This window comes from Pygoscelis adeliae, unplaced genomic scaffold (assembly GCF_000699105.1).
Source record: "Pygoscelis adeliae isolate BGI_AS28 unplaced genomic scaffold, ASM69910v1 Scaffold223, whole genome shotgun sequence".
NCBI lineage: Eukaryota > Metazoa > Chordata > Aves > Sphenisciformes > Spheniscidae > Pygoscelis > Pygoscelis adeliae.
This window is the reverse complement of record NW_008824543.1, coordinates 1074285-1097441: the sequence shown is the minus strand read 5'-3', so window position 1 is coordinate 1097441 and position 23157 is coordinate 1074285. Positions and strand designations below refer to the sequence as shown.

General features: G+C 44.7%; 1 protein-coding gene across 2 annotated transcripts in view; it reads right to left on the bottom strand.

The window, feature by feature from the left end:
* Positions 1–23157, bottom strand: part of LOC103914964 (calcium-activated potassium channel subunit beta-2) — a 159550-nt gene that overhangs the window by 11531 nt on the left and 124862 nt on the right. Inside the window, exons 2-3 of one of the 2 annotated variants that reach the window (XM_009321700.1) lie at positions 7016–7126; positions 293–442 (exon numbers count right to left, since the gene is read on the bottom strand). In XM_009321700.1, the coding sequence (XP_009319975.1) occupies positions 293–442; positions 7016–7126 (261 nt within the window). Of the gene's footprint in view, positions 1–292; positions 464–7015; positions 7127–23157 lie in introns of those variants that run through there. The other variant, XM_009321701.1, reaches the window with a different exon arrangement.

Sequence of the window (23157 nt, the reverse complement as noted above, 5' to 3'; positions counted from 1 at the left end):
TGACCAGCTGATACAGATATTATACAGGCATTAAACTGTGCCAAGTCTAAAGCCTATGGATCAAGATTTCGTCAAACAGGGATCTAATTCTTCCCTCACTTATGCCAGTATTACTCATCTCGCTTTCACTGTAGTTATGCCTAATTTATACTGGGGTAAGGAAGTGGAGAATCAGGTTTATATTGACCAAAGGAAAAATTATAAAACTTTAATAAAAAGTGTCAAAGGAATAAGCCATGAGAAGTCAGCTGAAGCAGACAGTGTGAGATCAGGGTAACCATCATGAAATTACCTTTGCATGTAAGACCGCAGCAGGGTGATTCCCAGGAGAAAGTACATCATGATAGAGCACACCATCATGGTCAGCCCGAGGAGTATGGCCCGGTCTTCTCCAGCTTTTAGGGCTGTGACTGTTTTCCTTTTGTCCAGTAGATCATGATCCCTGATTTTTTGGTAAATATTTCTGAGGTTGAAAATAATACATTCTTATGTGAAGTTCATATTTAACCAATGAACCCTCTACAGGGTGGGTAGTTCCACCTCCATACCCATCTCGTGAGAGAGAAAGGCTTAAGAGACCTCAGGTGTCCTTTTTCATCGGATTCACTCTGACCTGGTGGAAATTTATTAATCTCCAAAATAAATTACAGCCATTTCTGAAAAGGTAAAAACCTCCTATAGCAAATATAAAAATTAGACTCTTGTGACAGCTCAGTAAATCCTTCTTTGGTACAGCTTCATTGGCTCAGTTGAATTATACCATAGGTGAATTTGACCTGTCAATGCCAACTTAGGCCACTAGAAGATGTTAGTTATATGAGGTGTCTTTTCTTCAGTTGAATATGGTAACAGGTCTTATGTTACCATATGTAGAAAATAGCCTGAAGAAAGTCGTCACTAAAATTATCTGAAAGGATCACATTCTTTTTTGATTCCCTACAAGCTAGTGGTTTGGGTAATTTTTCACCCTCAGTGTGACTCAAAGCCCATGAAATACTATGGGGATTTTGCAATTGATGTCTGGTTTTTTTTTTGTTTGGAAGCTTATTTACTTTATTTATAAAATAGCTTTCTGGAAATGCAGTTACTCATTACAGTGAAAAACCTTGCAGAAAATTGTCCACCAAAGCTGTTTGTTATAGGATTAGAAAAAAGAAGATACAACAAACCATTCCCCTTCAGCAGAGAGTCCTTTGCATTTTCTAACCATAAGTCCTTCTTTCATCTCCGAGCCTTTGATGATTCAATGGGTCATGAGGACACAATGGTGAAGAAGGAAGTATTTGAGTACATTTCAAACACACTCAAACTTTGTGGGTTTAAAATGTACTTACAGACCTGAGGCTGGTCAAAATCTCCTGTGTTTTCTGTTACGGTTCTTTTGAATCATCCAGGCAGCACCCGAAGCATGTGAACCGCACACCTCTGAGCCCTGGCACCACCATAACATGGACATAGTAGTACACGTGGAAGAAGTTCCTCTTCTACTGTCTGCAAAATGGCAGGTGAGCAACATCAACATCACTTTGGGCTCTAGCAAACCCACCACTCATTTAAGCTGAAACTGCCAAGTTTCACTCAACCTTGGAAAAAAGCACTGTGTGTCAGACAAACCACATAGCTTACATTCAGCAAAAAGGGCAAAGAAATAGAGTTCAGACAGATGTAAAATCATACATAAACACAGTAGAAACAAGAAAATAGGTTTAATCATAAAATCCCTGAAACTGGAGTTGAATTTGTATTTAGATGATGAGTCATAGTGAGGAAAAGCACATATGGTGTGGGGTTTTACAGGAAAAATTTTGCTTAGATGGTGCTGCAGTCGATAGTCTCCCATACCTAAGACCCCTTGAGGTTTCTTCATCCAACTATAATTTACATCTTTAGATGTCCATGGTTTCTCTTCATAACCATCCTTTAAAGCTTGCCAATGTTTTCCTAGTTGGAAATGAAATGGTAATTCAGCCTGTCAAATTTTTTTCTGGTGCTGGGGAGAAAAAATATGTTGTGAACTGGCAGATGGAATTGCCTTTAAAGAAGTAATGTAGAGTAATAATCTAATGTTACTTTTCTATTATTATTTATCAAACTGTATTTAACTCTGAGAGCCGCTATTAGGATTTGCATTGCTCCCAAATGGAAGCAGGCAGGAAGGCAGAGATTGTCATGCAGTTCCAGCACATTAACCAATCACACAGCATAACTTATGTCAGCGTGTAGACATAAAACAGAAACAGTGCAATCGCTCACTAATGTCACCAGAGCAGCTAGGACATAAAAGGGATACAAATGGACGATTTAAAAACAAATAGCTAATTGAGAATGGTTACAAATACTTCCCATGTGGCCTTGAGCCAAGAAATGTGCAATGAGAGGTAAAAAAGGATGGACTGAAGGGTATGTTGTAGGAATGATTTATCTGGCAGGTGACTGACAAAGGGGACAGTGTGCGGTGACCACCTGCCAGGCGGATCTCCTATGCTCGCCTGCCATGGTAAATAAAGCTAAACAAAGCTCTGCCTTGGGGGCCACACTCGGAGCAGTCGTTGGTTGCTCTTTTGCAAATATTTGTTATTCAAAGCCCCGAACAACAGGAAAGTGGTAGCCTGGTACACCTTATGAGGGCTTTCTCCTGAATCCCTGCCAGGAGTCAGTCTGGTAACACACGCCAAGGCGTGCGGTGGCATGGCACGTGCCAGCGCATGATGCGCTGGTCCTGATGCAGCCCAGGAGAGATGCTGAGTAACCATTCCTCCTCCTCCTCCCCACTTGTGCCTGTGTTGGGGACGTGCCAATTTGCTCTGGATTGGGAATGTCTGCTATTACCAGACTTCACGTTTTTGCCCCTGAGAGCCCTGGTTTTGGGGGACATGATACGCTGTGCAGAATATTTTGCCACTAGGAGAGCAGCCTTGTCATCTCCTTAGATGGAGCAGCAGCGGTGGCCTGCACACATGTGTGTGCTGCTCTGTGAGGGAGATTTTGTGTACGTGTGAACTTTTGGCACAGCCCAGGGACCTGTTTCTGCTCGGTGAGCTGGAAGAGCGCCATGCTTAGCCAGCTGATTTTGGATCCCAGGACTGCACAGCCACAATTAGGTGACTGCTGCAGTGTGTTTAAGTACAGATCACTGCATCCCAGACACTACTCGTCTAGGTGACTCCATCTAATGCTTATGATTACCTGGGATCACTCCCCAAAAGTGACACCGAGGGGGGGTGTTTGTTTTTAAAGAAGTCCCAGCTGTCAGAACATGGGGTCTCTCTGCCATGTGCAAAGACATTTAATAGAAAGCAAGCCTCCAAGGACAAAAGGTCTTTGCTTTCCTGATCGTTTCCAAACTGAAGTTCTCCCCTGCTAAATCTCTGTGTTCCTTTTGCCAAATTGCTCAGAGGATATGGGCTGGCTGCTCTACCTGGGCTCAGCTGCCAGAGAGGAAATCTCGGCTGTGACCATGCCTGCTGGGGACAGAGCAGAGATTTCCCTCTCCATATCTCTGGACAGCAGCAGTGCGGGGATCCCTCTGCAACGTGGTCAGCAGCTCCTTACGTGATCTCCAGAGGAAGGCTTAGGGAGGACCTGTGTGATGAAATTAGGCAGCCCAGGTTACGTTACTCAACCTGAACATGAGACAGTCAAGGAGAATTACAGTGCCGGTTTAAGCGTACTGGCCTTAGTAAGAAATTCTACGTCTTCTGTAGAGTTACTCATATTTGCTGCAGCCAAGACCTTTCTTTGCCATCATGAGGGACATGGCCTTTTAGCACTCGGTTATGTGAAGGATGAGGCATGCCATGTGCATCTTATGTGCTCTGTGCTCTGCTGGTGCAGGACTGCTCCACAGCTCCAGGGATATGATGAATTTATTGGCATGTGTTAGGAACGGTCCGGTATGTCAAGGGCTTGCAACTGGGCACTGCCACATAGAGCAGAAAAGGCTAAAGTAATGCTTCTTCTGACGCAGTACAACAGTTCTTGTTTTGCTCCAAAATGGGTAGATCTAAGAGCACTGCAAAGTTTCCTCCCTGGAAATCTAGAATAACCAGGCACCTGAAAGAAATTTATTTATTTATTTATTTTAATATACACAAACTACCTACCCTCAAATTCATTCCCTTGCAAATGGACCGTGGTGTGGCACTGAGGGGGATGCTGCCTCCTCCAGCACTGTGCAGTCATGAGGCTTGTCACATGGGGATACCTGCCTGCCTGAATTATTCAGAGTGACTTTGAATTCTCATTCAGTTCTCTGATATCACAGTTATTATGCAAATGTCACTCAGATTACCTCATGTTGAGGTGTTTACTGATATCAGAAATCCTTGAATGCAAGGGTCAAAAAACCTCCTGTATCTTACGTGCAGAATTCCCAATGCTCAGGGACTTTTCTGCTCAGAAGCCAATTTCTTTACTTTTTTCTTTACAGGGTATATTTAGCTGCATCAATCTTTGTTATTAGAGCTATGGCAACAGGAAATCTCTCTGGAGCTCTCACAATAGTCTCAGTGATTGTTGTAGAAGGATTCCTATCATTACGAACAGTCACTCAATTCCTTCCCTCTTCCCCACCAAACTGGACTGAATTGAACCAAACAAAACCAGTGCTTTGGTTTTCCAAGCTTACAATGTTGTGGAAGACATAATTGACAGCTGAGAAAGAATGAGGGCTTGACTAGGTTTCCAAAGCCTAAAAAGTGGCAGTTGGGAAACAGTAGATGTCTAAACCAGCAATGCAATACATCAATTTTGGACTTGATCCTGCAAAAGGAGATTCCTGAGAGACACATCCCACCCAGGAGGAGTCGATTCATCCACAGCAAGTGACCCATTGCTGCACAGGGTATTATTATGGTGTGACCCCTCAAAAGTCAGCAGTCGTGGCATGTGTTAGGTGAAAAGTTTGCTGCTCCAGATGACAATCTTCCTGTCTGAAGTTTAAAGAACAAAAATTCCTAGGAAAGGGTCATTTAAGGGAAGTAATTTCTCTAAAATGCACTGCCTGTTTGATACAGTGATGCTGCTGGTGACCTTACACGTGTTAAAATCACTGCCAGATGCTGGTGGATGAGTTTCTTCCACCAGCAACACTTGCTCGGTGTTCACACCTTTCTTCTGCAGTCCTGAGGCTGTGGTCAGCACTCTCCTATTTCCATTTTCTCTTCCTCCCTTTCCCCCTTGCATTTTATTAATCACTCACAGAGTATGAACAATTCCTTCTGTACGGCTCTACAGGACCACCTGGGAAACAAACCCACCCAAAGGCTTGAAAAGGCACCTGAAATTGCCACGGCTGGTGTGTAAGTACAGAGATACAGCTCCCTACCTCCCTATTTCTACAGGCAGACAGGACAAGCTCTGCCCAGCATTTAAGCTGACCAGATGCCGGTGAGCCCTGTTTAGCATAGCACTCAGCCCAAGTTAATAAGTCCCACCACTTGTGGGGCATGGTGTGAGCCGAAGACCATGCTAATCAGGAGCACATGGCTTCCAGCCAGCCCAACTTGTGGGCAGATATCTCCTACAAGTGTCTGACCTTGTACCGTCCTGTCCATGACAGTGTTTTAACGCAGAAGAACGTTAGCCTGGGGAAAATTCAATTAAAGAGGAGACTTGCAGAAGTACATGAGGCAGTTAGATAACCAGCTCCAACTGAAAGTCCATGGAAACCTGCTGCCAAGCTGGCCTTTGTGGCTTCAAGATATCTGCTTGGGATCAGAGCATCAAAAGAGCTGAACACCTATGCAGCCTTTGCAGAAAAGTTCAGCAAATGGACCAATTCTCCAAAGAGACATGGCGTCCTGAGGGCAGCTCTGCTGCCTGAACTCATGAGTGCATTTTCCCAAGCAGATGCCAGCAGTAATGTCTCATTAGAATAACTGAAGAGTGTGTTTTGCTAATTGGCACTGTAGATATATTGACCTCTGTTTTTGTTTCACCCGAGTCTGATTTTTTGTGATTACATTTAATAGTGACCACAAGGGGAACTCAAGGAGAGGAGGCAAGGGGAAAAGAAAAGAAAAGAAAAGAAAAGAAAAGAAAAGAAAAGAAAAGAAAAGAAAAGAAAAGAAAAGAAAAGAAAAGAAAGGGAAGTGTGTCTGGTTGTGACAAGACAAGCTGTCCGGCAAATCTCACTAGAAAGGAGAGAGATTTTGGAAGGATGAGTCTGAGCTTTACTGACAATTGTTCTTTCATCAGTGATATTTAACTTCTTTCATTCCCAACTGAGTGCTGCCTTTGCCTGTGGACTTAAAACCTCTCCTTCCCTTTCCTTCTCTTCTGTGTAATTCCCTGCTCCCCTGGGAGATCCAGTAACTCATTTATTCCTCTGTCTCCTTCAGCCTATTCCCTCCAGCAACACCAGTAAAGTGGGCTGGTGGGCTACCAGTAATCAGCTCACTTTTAAGCTGCTTGTCATCCACCAGGCACTGTGCAATGTATTGCGCACACGTTCATCCTCACACACACATGCATATAAACAGAAAACATCTCTGACAGCCAAATGCACCATCCAGATGTGTAAAAGTTATATAGGGCAATGATTTGGCTCGGGGAGAGGAGGCACTGTGTGTGTTGTCTGGAGGGCGGTGCGGGAGTGGTGTGGGCTGATGGCTGGAAGCAGGACACCTGCAAAAGGCATAAAGGCTTCACAGGGATCGGAGCTGGGGCTGCAAACCTGTGGCTGGGGATTAGTGTGCTTTTAAATATGTGATGTCTGTGTGCTGACCTCGGAGATGGTCATGGTGTGCTGCTGCTGACCTGGGGACAAGGAAGACTTTGGCCATGGCTCTGGCATTGTTCCTCCACTCTGTTTTGGCTTCACATGGTAACCCTGGCACTCATCGGCTGGTCCTGTTGTTGTTGGAGCAGTAGCCAGGGGGTGTGTGAAAGGCAAGGAGGGACACACCCTTTGCATCCCTCCCACTTCTCCAGTGCCACCACTGAAGAAAAGCTACAGGCCACAGTCTTAAAAATTCAAAACCTGTAAAAGACAATCAGCATAGATGCCATTTACCTTTTCTCATCATGTCTGTAAGATGTAGAGCTCCGGCCACTGGTCCAAATAAACATTTTAGAGGGTTGCCCAGTGTTGTCTTTGCTCGCTGCAGTGGGACGATGGAAGGACCTGGGAGAAGAGGGATAATTTTTGTCACTGCCCATCCAATGTGGCAGACCACATTATATCCAGCGTGCCAAATCCCCTGTGGCCATACCCAGTGTGCTCTGAAGATGGACCATTTGTTAACTCAAGGTGAGATGTAAAACAATGGGGATGACAGATCAGTGTGTGGGAATGAAGGATAAATCTCATTAGCCCCACTGGTAAAATGTGATCCTGGCTAATCAGGCTTAGCTATGCTCCATACTGCAAAGGATTTGCACCACTGACAAGAAATCATCAGTAGTTTAAGAAAAGGTAATAGCTGCATCCAATGTTCCTATGGCAGTATTTTGGGGGTAGAAAGTGGCTATTGTTTAAGCGCACACACGTTCATTACAGCTTATTGGTTGTATGGCAGCTCTCAGTGTGATGAGGCTCTCAAGAGAGGTGTCTGAATGAGGCACAAGTATGAGATGTAAATGCAGCATTTTGTGGAAATGAAACTGATGTGACAAAGATGTCTTTTCCCACAGAGAAAGTACTGTCCCAAAGCCATCGGACCAGACCAGTTAGATGCCTGCCCAGGGGCTTCTCTGTTTCACAGCAGGCTATGAGACCTGCTGCCTTCTCTCAGGCTCTCAGGGTCTTCTGACGAGGGGAAAAGTCTGAGGGGTTTCATTTTAAGGACTGAATTTGAACCCTGTACTTCAATTAGATCTCACAGAATCAGAAATACAGAGTTGAAAGGATCTCAAGAAGTGTTGCTGCTCTCTTGCCCTGATTCAAGGCACATTTACTATATCTATGTTATTTGTAGCAGATTTTGGTTACCCTAGATCAACTGAATGTGAACAACCATCTTTCCAGATGGTAACTTCATTGCCAGGCTGGAAGTATAGGCTGTATTGGACCCGCTAGTGGGGCAACAGCTCCCCTCGTAGCTCCTCCTAATCTGCTCCTGGTTTTAGTGAGGCTCAGTTAAAATCTCGATCTCTGAAAATTTCGCCCTTCTTGGTGAGGGCTGTATTTCACATTATTTCATGGCACAGCACTTTGTGCTTTTACTGCATTCAGAGAAAGGCTTAAGAAAAAAAAATATTCCAGATTATTCCAGATACCAAATACTTTAATGCCAAAGTCTTTCACACACTGGGGCCATTCTTTAGCTCACTGAAAAATAAACCCGGCTGTTGATGCTGTCAGCAGAGAAGGCAAATGAATTCCTCAGTGTTCCTCGCCTGAAAAAGTCTGTGATGTCACTGTCTACATACTCATGCAAAGGGATAATTTCAATGTTTGCATAGTGGTGAACCTGAGAGAATACTTAAATCCTGCAGAGGTGGCTGCAGGGGAAGACTGACATGGATGGGAATCAAAATCCATCCATATGCAGACAGGCTGATGGGTGCCAAGGGACCGGGCTCTCCATCTGGAGTCAGCCCAGAGCCCCACCACAGGGTCCATGGCGCAGACCCAGGCCAAACTCACAAACTGGGCGAACTGGCCAAACTGGTGACCCCGTCACCTCCTCCCTGCTGGGATCCTGCTGCTCCCTGTTGTTGCGACGCTCAGAGACGCTGGCTCGGGACTGGGGCTTGCAGGCAGGGACCTTGCTTGAAATAACAGACAGTAATATCTGACAAAGCTTTTGTGCTGCATTCATGCACAACAAATTGGACAAGAAGGTGGCCCAACAGAAGGGAGGCAGAAGGAGGGGAATCTCCCCGAGCCCTTTCCTTGACTCTGGTCATCACTGCAGCTCTGAGAGCCAAAACCCAGTCTTTTCTTTCCTTACAACCACTGTAGTTAAGTATTGGGGATTAAGCAATAAGAAGAGGCACTTTCTCCCTGAAATAACTATAGTTTAGAAGGTAAAATAGCATCTACCAGGATCTAATCAATAGAGCCACTGACTAAGAAGTGTTTTTATAGTGATCGTGGCCAGAAATTTGGGTCACAGGGCCTTGGGTCTAATCCTCACTCTGCTATGTAAGATCGCACCTACATGACCCCAGACAGCACAACAGCGACTGCCAAGCCTACGCCAAATGAGCTGGTGTTTCTGCATCGAGCAATGCAGGAGGGCTCAGAGCAACTATCCAAGGGCCTGGAGGCCACATTGGATATTGGACTGAGACCTGTCCCAGGCTGAGCCCCTTAATGCTGGAAAATAAATTTTTTTTTTCATATCTATATATTTGCCACTGCACCCTTTAGGATGTCACAGGTGAGTTGCATGACAGGAAAGCCTGTCTGGCTGTGCTGCCACAGCCTGAGCGGTCCCAGAGCTGTCAGGAGAGGGTGGTGAATGCTATTAGAGAGTCTGTTCTTAATTAAGCAAAACTTGGGCACACATTAGAGGTGATCAGCAGCTCCTGCTGCCTGTCTAAGTCAACAGGGACACCTGGGCAGGACTGCCTGGGCAGGGAAGCATGTTCACAAGCTCCAGAGCAAATTGCAGGAGCACCACTGGTGCAAAAGCTAGGTGAGAGGGATCTGTCCCACCAAGGAGATGGCAGGGGAGGAAAAGGGGTGTCTTTCTTCCCCCCAAAAGTCCAAGTGATTTCAGACTCCCTTATAGTGCCAGTGCCCTAGAGCAGTCCATATGTGATAGCATTAACGTTGCCTGCTTCATTAGTCGGGCACTCCAAGCTAACCATCACTATTTAACACAGAATTACATGCCTAATTTTGTGGAAAATTATTACACTGATGACATCACAGCAGAGGTCAGATGTAAGCGACTAAAGTCCATGTTTCCTTTAGGTGGGGGTTAGCTGTAAGGTAAGAGCCTTTTGCAGAACAGTAACAATGCAAACTCCCCAAGACCCTCCTCTGAAGGCCTTTGGAGGACTTGTAACTTAGAACAGTTACAACCTACGTGACCATGTCCTGCTCCACCAGGTCAGTTAGCAAACTTCCATGCCTTTCTCTTCCCCTGAGTTAATCCCAAGGAAGGACTGTGAACCCCCTTTCCTTCCCTGTCCCCTCTCTCTTTTCTGAAAAAAAAAGTAGCATTACTTTTTTTTTGCCTGTTGCCTCTCTGAGTCAGCTGCTGGCAATGTATTTTTACCATGCAACAAGTAATCAGGCTGTGAAACTCATTACTGCAGGATGTCAGCCTGGCATTTAAAGTAAAAGTGGATTGTACTATCACTTGAACAGACAGAGCACCTAAAGTCATGACAATACCTTTAAAAAAACAGTTTAGTAGAGGTGCTTCAAGCTGCTTTTTGACCACCAGGAGTCTGTAGGGGATATTCCTATAGGGCAGGTTACCAGCAAACTGCTGTACTTGATGTGACTTTTGCTGTGTACTCTTAGAGTCAGGATGCTGGGTTGGACCCTGGGCTTTCTGCTTGACTTTGCCTGAACATTGCTGTCTCCTTCATTGTTTACCCAGTGTGGCATCAACACAGTTGTCTCTCGGCATGGTTGCCACAGAGACAGGCAAGGAGGCCATGCTTTGGTTTTTACAAAACACGCCTCGTTCTTGGCGTTTGGGTCTATTCTGAATAAATGCACAATGTTTAAGAGAGAAACGTGGAGTAACAAGTATACAATCTCCTATGAATACCTGTACACCTGTGCCCAGGACACTTCACTGCTTTGCGCTGGCTGAGGAGCAGCTCTAAGGGCCTGTAATGCTGACACAGTGGGTCTCCCCAGGGCTGACCCACTCCTCCCATCTTCCCCCATTCTCATCCTTCTTTTGAACGTCATCTTCTGGTAAATTTTATGGACCTCACTAGAAAACCTGACAAGGTTTCTACTTTTTCAGCTATTGCAACATGAAGACTTGAGATAGTTCTTATAAGATTAGAACTACTCTGCCCTGTCCTAAGGAGTGTCAACAAGTTCACCCAACAGCAACCACCTGAGAGAGGACTGCAGTGTGAAGAAAACATGCTGGGGCAGCATTTGCTTCAAATTGCTCAAAAAAAGATGTAATTCTGAGGGTGAATCTCAAAATCCTTAGCTGGTACCTTGGTAACTATATTATGTGCTCTGTTGTCCTCACTTTCACTCTGGGCTGGCTGCTTTCCTTCCTCAGGCTTTGGTTTATGTCATGATTTATATGAAAAGTCCCTTACCTCTAGGTCACCACATCTGTGAACAGTCAAAGAGGGATATTGCAGACCACATTTTTAGATGGAAAGCTGGGTTTTATATGTGCGTTTATTTGTAATTGCCTCTGTCTATGTTTATGTTAATCATACGGTTTCTGAGACCTTGGAGAACCATTTATGGCACCAAACTAATGAGCTTTGCTCTCCTTATGGCATTTCATTTCCTGGCCAATGTGGCCACTGTAAAAAGAGAAGCAGTTGTATTAATTTTGCCTCATAAAAGACACCATGAGTCATCAGAAGCCAACAAAAGCTAAACATTCACCTAAAGATATAATCACTGACCTCTTAACCTTTGTCTGAATACACCCACGTCCCGCACTGTCCATGCTGCCAAGTGCTCTGGATGCTTAATCCCAACATTTCCCAGCCAGAGGATTCTTTTAAACCTAAGGCAGTTCCCTGTGAGCCCTGAAGTTTTCCCGCTAGTGAACCTTTTAACCTCTCTCTGTGCCACAACACAGCGGTCAGGGCCAGTTCTTGAACAGACAGGGCGGCTGCTGTTGAGTGACGGGAGATATTTGCTCTTTCTCATGGCTGGAGAGCCTTTTTTTGGGGTGGTCCCACCCACCATTGCCCATGGGAAAAGGAAGAGGCTGAAACCAGGCATCAAAGGCAGCATGTAAGGGGATGGTTGTTCACTTTGAGGTGAATTTACTGAATATGGACAGTTAAACTTTATGCCCTGATAGGTCTTACCCACGCCTATGTCTGATGATAGTATGTTTTCCTATGGCTTTGCTGAGCCAGAAAACAGGCAGAAGTATTGTGTGATGAAGGATGGGAGATAAATAAAATGGCCTGTTGGATTTCTGATGTAAAGTATAGCTTGACTGCCGGGTAGTCTGGCATTCAGGTGCCTTAGCGCGTGGAAGAGTTTCCCATGCAGAGTGGTGGAGGTAACTACTAAATTAAGATGCTCCTGTCTGATTCAAGAGATGATCCAGGGGAGTTTTCTAGTCCCAGTATTAAAAGAATGTAAGAGCTGGGCCCAGGACTAAAACCAGCGCCTGAAATTTCTGACTCCTAGGTACGGTCCATGGCAATATGAAGGGGTAGATGGAAGCAGAGCTACACCAGGGAGAGGGTGAGGAGAAACACAACTAGGTGGTAAAAACTGAGCAGGTATCTGCCTGGGGTATCTGAGTGAGACTTGCTGTGGCCGTGGCCGTGGTGTGACATGGAAGCCCCAACACACATGTACCAAGGGAGGTCTGCAGTTCCCCTGTTCTGACACAGTTCAGAGGGCAGTGCTTCTTCTGTATTTAAAATACCTGTTTTCTCTGCAGGTCTCCATCTGAGCACAGTATCTGCTTGCCCTAATCCCACTTGTCTGCGGCCATAACAGAAGAACAGCAAGCATGGACCAAGAAGAACAGCAATAAGCTAACTCATAAAAGAAATGCATCTGCATTAGTAGAAGACAGTTACCACTTAGGGAACATTTAACGCTCTGGCAGCAGCAACACTAAATTGTGAAGCAGCAACAGCAATATCAAATGTTGTATTTCTGCCTCATGACTGCACTTTGCTGTACCGCAAGCTAATGGGCACAGTGCAGGACAGTGCGACATAAATAACTGTTCTCATTGAAGCATCTCAGGAGCTCTGGCTGTACTAACTGACTAACCCAGCTGGCAGATGACCTTGAATTTGGGGTTTCTCATTATGGCAAAGGAAAAATGAACAATGGGCAGCTGGTGTTAATGTATTGACAAGAGTTTAGGAAGCCTGATGGCTAATGATGTTTCATTAATGAGTTCACCTCTGTTTCTGGCCCTTCTCCTAAATCTCCCCAGAGCTCAGAGCTGAGGTCTCCATCTAGTTTTTGAGTTGAATGAGGGAGACACCCTGGACCCAGGGCGTTCTTGCTGGGCTCCCATGGTACAGGCATGTCTAGGACACTCCATGTCCAAAGGAGGAGGAGAACGGGGCTGCCAGTAATGACTGAAACCATCACATGATGATGCAGCTTAGCTGTGTGTGGAACACAATGGCATTTGATTTTGTTTTCAAAGCCAAAATTTCTTTTAACTTCAAATCATACTTTACAATTGTTAATTTCCTCTCCCCAGTATATACAGGAGTAAGAGAGATATTCAGAAAGGCTGAGGTATCTATACCTCTTTGCTACATGACAACATGTAATATGTTTACACTTTAAAATTAAATATTCCAAAGTAACATCTAAATCTTCCAGGTTTCCATCTCATGATGTTGTTTTCCTCCAGTGTTGGCTTTCTGTTTTGAAAAGACTTTCAAGCCTTGCCATTTAATGATGCCTGTCATCCCTAGGCTTCCCCTTTCCTAAGAGCTACCTGCCTAGTATGAGTCTAAGTAGCCCACATAGCATGGCTGTAGACTTTATAGTCTTTATTCTTCCCAACCCTTTAAATTTTAACTTCTTTCTCCACTTTTTCTTTTCTTCCTTTTTTTTTTTTTTTCTTCCCAGTGCCTCTTCCTATACATTACTGTCTCCCTGATGACTTGTTTCACTCACTCTGGCTGCACTGTGTTAGTCTTAATTATTCTGATTTAGCTGATCAAAACAGCAACTTTTTGAAGAAATTCCTGTGTCCCCAGGTCAGCTACAAAGGAGGGAGCTGCTGTCTATCATCACAAGCAAGAGAGTCCCAACTTGTCTTCTTTGGTGACCTTCTGGCCACCTCGGAGCAGTCTGACGCTATGGCCTCAGCTTCCTCATCTGTACAAGGGATGTGCTAGTCCCATCACTGTACCTGGTAGAGGACATTTTCAAGCCACTTCCAGGTAGCAGAGCATCTAGTGAAGAGCCAGCCCTTATTACCATCCTCATATTTAGGTGTGGGTGAATTTGCTATCCAAGCATGAGGCAATGCCTCTCTTGGCACCTTGCAGTCACCAGGGATCAAAGTTTGTGAGGAAGAGCTGAGGATAATTGTCCCCTTTGCCTGTCAGGACTCTGCAAACATTTTTGGCTTCCTGTGCTGAATTTGAATTTACATAGCAAGTGATACATTGGACAAGCACTATATTCATCATCTCAGCTGCTCTCTGGCTTTGGAGAAGGGCACAATCCGCCTGTAAAATGGGCTGGGTTTGGGAGGGGGTGCAGCAGTGGCAGGCGCTGGGTCATCCCCCTGCAACATGCCCCTAGTCAATTGAGCCAGGACAGTTTTATGGGGAGATCTGCTCTGCCAAAGACCAGGTAGCATTACACTGATGAGGAAGGATCCTGGGGGTGAGAATGAAGGCAGCGAAAGTGCTGCACTACCTCACTTGATGCTTTCTAAATCTTAGCACACTTCTCTGTAATTGCAGAGGGATATATCACTGTAGGTACTGCACTGCACCAGAAGAGCTACATGGCCCTGGAGCAGGCTGGCTGGCTAAAAGCACATGGGTGGCAGTGAAGATGCACTGTGCCTTGTGATTATGCCACGATAAGACCAGTGGGAAATGGAGAGAGGGTGAGAGAAAGGAGACGAAGTGGAGGCTCACTGCTGCATTGCTCCTCCCAGGGCTGGGAGGTGTTTCCAGCTCTAGCTCCACACTGAAGTCAGTCTCTTTGATGGTCATCAAGAGGGAATGACCTTCTCCCCAGCTGAGATTTTGTGGGTACCCACCTGACCAGATCTTACAGGAAGCCCTTTTGGATACTAAAAAGACTATTTTTAAAAATAATTTGTTGCACAGTGGGAGCTGGACTCCTCTGATTATGCTGAAGTGAAGTGGCTTCTGAGTCAGCTCATATGTCCCTGCACCACTGTCATCTCAGGGCCCTGGGATTTACACCCCAAACTGTGAAGCTACAAGGTGTTGGCACTGCCTTTTTACAGGTGATGAACAGAGGCACAGAGGCTGCTGAGACTTGGCCGAAGTCTCCCAGGAATTCTGTGGTGGATGTTGTAGAGAAAATAGCCTAAAAGATGGTGGACAACCACCTTCCATGCAGCAAGGAGAGCCAAGACACATACAGGTTCCCATGTCAGAGAGCAAAGGCAGAGCCTTGCTTTGAGGAAGAGCCAAGTCCCATCCATGGGACATCCCCTACAGCTCCAGCTTTGTGCAGCTATGCCTCAGCTTTACACCCTTCCAGAGAAGATCTGATCTGAGAAGTATACAGCTTTTAAATATCCCTGAAGAGAGTGTTTCATTTCAGGAAAACAGTGCTAAAACCCTGATGGTGTGTTTGCGGGTGAGAGCACAGGGAGGCAAAGAGTGATGCGCTGCTAGCGACAGGGAGGGCACCAGCAGCCCTTAGGGAAGCCACAAAGAAGGAGATCACACGAGCAATGTGGCTGGGGAGAGAGGTGAGGGCAGAGAAAGATAAACAGACACAGAGCAGCACCCAGAGGAAAAACACAAACAGCCAGGGCAGGTATGGCAGGAGTGGTTTTTCTCCCACCTAATTCCTTGAGCAGGTCAATCATCTTTTATCTCCTTTGAGTCAGCCACTGTGCCATGGAGAGCACCAGCTGGAACAAAGCAAAGGCAGAGGCGAGCTACAACTACTGCCCAGCAGGAAGTGAATGCTCTGGCACTATTTATTTTTGAGTCCACATTCGGATTAGCTGTAAAGAGCTGTGTGGATAAGCAAGCAGGCAATTACAGCTGGGACATGCTGCTCATGAATGGAAACAGCTCCAATCTGCTCAGGACATATTGAAATTCTAATTCAGTTAGATTCCTTTAGTTACAGCGCTCATCACAGACACTAAAAGAGATGGGATTAAAAAATAAATACAACTCTTATATTGCCTTTGGTCTGCCTTCTCTGCTCCCCTTTCCCCCCCCTCCCCAATTTTAGCTGTTGTTTGACTTTATTTTCTACGGCAAAATACAGCAGTCTGCATTTGGTCTGCTTGTTAATTTTTACGAGGGTCTAGCAGACTGCAGCTGGCTGAACGCGTGCACTGCTCATGAGCGGGCAGTCAGCATGAATACTAGCCCACTGCTGAGGTTTCACATGTCACACCTTACTAAAGACCATTACGCAGAGATGTCTGTTAATACTGCAAAAGTGCAGGTGTAACACTGAGGCACAGAGCAAGTAGGTGATTTGCACAAGCTCTTCACTGGCTTCATCCCTGATTCAGACCAGTGCCCAAGTCCACGAGCCCACACTGCTCCCCCAGTAAGCAGGTTGGCTTCCTGCTTTGGGTATCGGTGTAAAGCTACTTTGCCTTTGCAGGCAACCGCTTTTGCACTGGATTTGTGCAGGCAAGTTAGTAAAAGATCTGATCCAAAACAGTGGCCAGGGAAGAGAACCAGGAGTACTGGATCAGCCCTGCCAGTGTGACCTGGAAGTTCAAGCAAATTGTTTAACTATGTGCTGGTTGAGTTTCCCTGGCTGTCAGTGAACGATGTTGTATTAAATCTGCTGGCATATGCAAGGAACAGTTAGTTGAGAACTAAATGTCTGAGATTGCCCGATTGGAGGAACGAGAGGAGTGTGAGCTCGGGTCTCCAGCTGCCTGGCCATTGTGCTTCCCTCACGACTGGTCTCTTGGACCTGCTGGAGGACCTTTGAATGCAGAGAGAAGTCTACAGACAAGTTGTGAATAGTACTGACCACATCAGCTCAGAAATCTGGTTACGACAGACACTGGGTGGAAATTACTTGTCTCCCTTGAAACTAAGAAAAGGGCTTGATGGGGAAAGACAGATAGACAGAAAGACAGAAGGACATAGACTTCACCATCTGTAGCCATCTTAGTTGAATATGATTAACTCTTGTGTCAAATTCACAAAACAGAATTTTGTGCCCAAGTGCTGTAGAAAAGCACTGGAAATATTTTTTTCCTGCATACATTTCATGTAATTTTCACAGAATTGAATATTTTAAGTGTCCTTATTTTTTAAAATGTAATTCTGTAGAGGCAGCTGCCTATTGGCTCTTGAGTCTAAGTTGTGTGCAATACGGCTACATCTCCGTGGACTGTTGAACTCATGCATGTGCTCTCTGGAGCTCCCTGTTTGCGTTGCCCACTGGTAAAGATCTCAAAGTCACATATTAGGGACAGAAACCTATTGCCTGACTGGAAAAAAAATGCAAAATCCTAATTCCTACAGGGAAGGTGCATGCCCCAGAGAACAATTTCCAGTGTAAGAAGAAGGAAGTGTTTCTAATGGATTCATCCGTAGTTAGGACACAGATCAAATCCAGCCTGATGAGCAAGACTAGGAGAACATTAGATATTAAATGGGCTACATTAAGGCAGAGTATTAGAAAGTCAGGGAACACAACATAAAAGGTAATAGTGATGTGCACACACAAGAGAGAGTAGGAACAGCCGCATATTGCAGAAAGGTAGTAATGAAATCTACAGAAGTAGTGGTATGAAGTGGATGGGAAATCTGACGGAGTCAATGAGTCAAATGACTACTGAGACGAGGCTGATGAGCCGGGCTTAGTACAGTGCTGCACCAGTCTATTAGTTCAAAAATCAGTGTAAGCACTAAATCACCTGCTTTGTGGATGAGTTCAGTACACGATACACTGGATGGTACAGATGCAGATTTAGCCTCCTTAGAAAACCAATCGCTTGAGAGCTTGTGAATCTCTTTATAGATGTGTACTTGTAATATACTTTTTAGCATAAAACCAATTTTTCTTGAGAGCCAGGAAAAAAGATGATGAGAATAAACAAAAACAAATTCTCTATAAGAGAGAACAGTGTACATATGCCTTCTACGCAGTTCTGAACCAGCAAAGAGAACAAAAATCTCTGCAGTCCTCTGAGGCCAGCAAGGCATTCTGAACAGTGAAGGGGTCATGTCCATGAAACAAAACCCCAATGTATTTTGGTCTCATAATTGGTCTAGAAATGAAAACAATGGTAGGAGCAGGCACAGACGCTTCTATTCCTCATATGGCAATAATCTATATTAATTACAGCAAGTGTCCAGCTTCGAACAATGTCACTGCAGTGCTATTACTGTTGAAGAGTATTGAGTTTCCAAGGAGGTGAATGTCTTTTTCTCTCCCTAATCATGATTACTTGGCTTAGTACTTGGGCTAAGCTTTCATTTAACCAAGATAAATGGATATTTCCCAAACCAGCGAGTTAACACTATGCATCACATTATTACTCTCTTCTCAGATTTCTTGCCTCGTGTGTTATTTTACTCGGCTGCTAAACACAAATAACAATAAGAATAGGAAAGAAGAGTTGTGCAGGATCCCATATGGATTAAAGATCAAAAAAATAAATAAGCCTGGTTTTGACGCATTACTTTGTTCTATTCTGTGCTAGCATTTTCCCTCAATCAACATAACAACATTATTTTGTCCTGTAATTTCCCTTTTTTGAAACATGAGTGCCCACACCACATTTTTGCAGACACCAGCAGCCTATCTGACTATTTTCTTGCTTTCTATTTGGAATCCCTATGTATCATTTAAGCTTATGTGCCAATACTGTAGGTTAACATTCAGAAGAGCAGATGGGGAATTAGAGGCAAAACTTCTGTCAGTGATAACGGGACTTCCACGCTTCATTTCCCCCAGGGCACAGTGAATGTTTTCCTTTTCAACAGTGCTGGGCAAAACTGCCTTAAGGAACAGGTGGCAGAAAAACTGTGTGCTGGCAACACACTGAAGTTGTCAGGATGCAGGAATAGATTTTTGGTTGCTGGGCCATTTGTGGGAAGTTATTTTCTAGTAGCTCCTGGAAGATACCCACCTCAGTACAGAAGTTCGAGTGCAAAATAGCCAGAAAGAATTGCCTTTCTAGCAAAGTCAGTGAGAAGTCTGGCACTGAACAGCTTCTCCTACATAGGCGGGTTCACCTGACCACATTGCTGCCCAGCGGTCAGGCATTTGATGACCAGGGCAGGCTGCAGATCCAGAAGAGGTCCTAACTTCAGGTCCCTACACTCTGCAAATCCCATTATTTCAGCGGCGATCCCGCTCCCCACTCCTCTGTCCCTTTGGGGACCGGCACTTGCAATATGAAGGACTTCACAAAGCGGGAAGCAGTTCACCTGCTGTAGGCACAAAACTCCTCACCATCAAGGAATGACACTCAGACAAATGTCCTGTCTCTGTCCTGGGGACACTCCCCAGGTAGAGAGCCCCGTGGCACCTCACTGGGATTGATCATCCCTGCACTCTTCCAGCTTTGCTCTGGGCAGCAGGGCTGCGCTGCCAATGCCAGCCAGCTGCCACTCAGCAGTTGCTGAATGACAGGAACTATCAAGATCAAGACAAAATTCAGTGTCCTGACATGCCAAATGTCACATGGGAGACTAAAAGTAGCTTCTGGCTGCTAAAACGTGCACTGAAGATATGCTAGAGGCCTGCGCAGAGAGCAAGAGCTTGCCCCTACCCTTGCGTGCCATGCGGATGGGGCTTGTTCAAATAATTACCACCAGATACAGCCTGTACCATCTTACCTTCTCTGGTCTTTTTCTATAAGGTGTCCATCATTTGGCCAGCCTCCAGCCACCTTCTTCCCAACAACAAAAGGCTTTTACTAAGCATTTGATACTGCCATTAATGAAACAAGGAAATAGATGTTGAAAATCAGGACATGTGGGTTATGTCTGTATTCTGTACTTTTTAGGGCAGTTTAACAATTGCCTGTTAATTTTCACCCTTTTTGATGTTTTTATGAAAGTTCTTCCTGCCTCTGTCTCTCCTGAGAATCCCCAAGCCCCAGTAATCATGTGAATTACATTCAAATCAAAATGCAGAAAAGCTGTGTTTCCACATTGACCTTGAAATCTTGAAGGCCATTTCCACCTCCCACGGGATACAGTGGGTATGTATCTCATTATCAAGGTGCTTTACAGCATAACTTGTGAATGAGGAGGCTGCTAAGGTAAGTTTAACAAAAAATTTTTCTCACATGTAGATATTCTCAAGATCCTATCTTGCAACTAAAAGCTGGCATTCGAATTCTTCAATTTATTTAGATCAATTTAAGCAAACATACCTGTGGGAAAACTTGTTAAGGTACCAGCTAACACCCGGCAGGTGACTTGAGCTGGCCCTGTTTTAACACTTGTGTGCCTTTTGCTGTAATACAGTGTAGTAGGTAAATAAAAGCTGGTAGTCTTCCTCCTAATGTGCTCAGAAGTTTTTCTCCCATAATAATTTGATAGTAGTAATTCATTTACAGAAAACATTATCAGAGGCTGCTGTAATATGGACTGCATTTTTATTTCATAGGGTGTAAAATATAACTTTCACTCCACCTGCTCCTCTTCCTTACACTGGAAATGCTGTAGTCAGTTCCCCAGCTCAGCTTTTTTTTTTCCTTTTAAAGCTGATGTACCAGCTTAATGAAGTCTATCATTTCAATGTTCTTTGATATGTACTTCAGAGGAGACCAGGTACTTGATTCCCTTCTTATTTACCTCAGCGAGGTCAGGAGCTGAATGCAGAAGCAAGCAAAGTGGTAGGGCAATGCCACAGAACCTGTCAGCGCCAGAGCAAAAGCATTTCCTCAGTTTGCTGTGGTCCCTTGGGAAGTCCTAACAGCTGGACTAATGTTGGATGTAATTTAAGAAATACTCTCCTTAAACTGGCAGGAGGTTCAGTATTCAAATATAATCCCTGCTGAGAGAATGCTCAAAAACTGAATTTTGACCTTCATGCAAGCCAAAAAAGAGATTTTTCAGTACCTGTAAAGATTTAAAAAATGATGTGGAACATTTTGTCCAATAGGAGCTTTTTGATTTCTTCACACTGTTTGTATTTATTTTCACCTTTTACCACAATGGAAATTCAAGTCCAATATTCAATCAAAGTCAAGCATTTTATAACCTTTCCACTCAGATGCCTGAGTCAGATGCTTAAAATGTAACACCAGCAGCACTGCTGTGGATATATAAGTACATGGAAAATCAACCCTTTGCACTATAGCCCAAGGAAGTGCCTTTTCTTTTTTCTTTATCCTGGTGGAGTAATTTGCTATCAGAACATGTTGCCATCAGAAGTGATCTGCTATTGGTACCTTACAGCTATTGCAAAATGTTGCTACTGGAGTATTTCCATTTCCAGAACGCTCCCCAGTCAGACCAGCTTGCTGGTGCAAAGTTCTGAGCTCGTGGTGGGAGCCCTGCTATCAAACACATTTGCCAACTAGGAATAGGCAATTTGCTTCCTCTCACTCAGGTGCAGAGAAAAGCAAAGTTTATTTAATCTGGAAGGTGGAAAGCTGGAGTGGAACAAGAATGACTATCACTCTTCACCCTTCCAGCTTCCCTTTATGCCCCCTTGAAAGCTCTCGCTTCCTTCATCACTGCTGGAGCAACAGTGCTTTCGGCGGCCAGCCCCTTCTGGGGCTTTCTAGTCCCAGGCTTGGTCTAACGTCCCATAGCATGACAGAAGATGCTCATCCAACGCATTGCTACATCAATCCTACCACAGGATGCCAGCCCTGGCATTAAGGTGGTGGGAGAGGAAGGACTGACTAGGAGACAGCAAACCCAGTTCTGTTTCTGCAGGCTTTGATGCACAAAATGAATTCCTGTGGGGTACACAGGTATTGAGCATTGGCCACTGAGCAAAGATATCCACGTGTGGGTTCTTACTCCATGTACCCTGCAAGTAAATACAAACCAGCCTACTGACCTGGAAAGTCAGGCTGGCTCCAGGAGTGCCCTGGCCCCACTTTCTGCTCGTCTCTGAAAGAGCATGGCCCCAGGCGTTAGCTTGGCAGTACTTGGAAGAGCACCAGCAATTGCAATAAGTAACTGACAGTATTTCCTAAGCATCTGTATTTTCACTTCTATGGAAAACATGGAGCTGATCTAGGAGTACTTTGGGAGCTGTAATGCAATCGCAGTGAAAAGCAGCACTGGAAGACCACCCGTGGATTTCAGCAGATCAGCTCTCCCGTAGTTAAACTAAATGTCATCACACTGTACACGGCTGCTGATTTCAGGTTTGCAAATTTGTAAAACAATGTGAAGAAGATGCTGCAGTTGTGAGTGGAGCAGCTGAATTATAGGTACTTAGGCAGCACTGTAGGGATTTGAATTCTGTTTATTGCACAAACCTGCCTCTATAATTAATAGATATAGTAACATTTCCTTGCTCTGTTTTCATTAATTCAGACTGATAGCTTTGGAAGATCAGAATGGATTAGGAAACACTTCCTGTTGTGGAAGAACAGGAGAGAACCAGAGGACTTTTTGGCTCTTCAGCATCAGTCCAGACTTCCTCCTTCAATGTGCAAGGAGCAAAATTACTAGCAATGCTCTGTGTGTAACAGACCATCTGTCACCATAATTGTAGCCTTATTTTGTTTTTCCCTGCTTCTGGGAGAAAAGATCCAAACTTCCCTAGCTGCTTGCCTGAACTGAACATTATGGAATGTATTTTAAAATGTTGAGAAACAGCCACAGTCAGTCCAAAGCCTGCTTAAACCCCAGCAGCTCTCTAACACCACCGCTGGTACCTCCCCATAAAAACTGGCTTCAGGGTTTGACTAACAAGCTGCAAATTATCCGAACAGCCATGTCTCCTTTAGCGGGAGTTTTATAGGCCTTTCCCCCTCTCTTAGAAGGCGTAAACATATCAAGGTTTAAAATTGTGCTTTATTTATCTCAGTGGTATAGTATGATATTGTTCCCACAGAAGCACTAGTGATACTTTATCATGGTAGAGAGGAGGGCACCGCATGAAGCAGAGCTGATGCATGAGCCAGTTTATCTGCAGCTATTGACAACTGAAATATGGCACAGGCTCAGTCTGGGTGTTATTTTATTATTTTGGATGCTTTGGGGACTGGAGGCAAGGGGTGTCCAGAAATGAGCATAAAAACCAAACAGCTATGCAAAGGGCTTTTCACCTCTCCTGGTAGAAAGCTTTGCCCCCCAGCCCTGTCCCTCTCGGGGTCAGAGGCACAGGAATAGGTATGTCAGAGATGACTTATTTTCCCAATGATTCATTGAAAAAAAAATTAATCTTAATAGCTTTCTAACACGAAG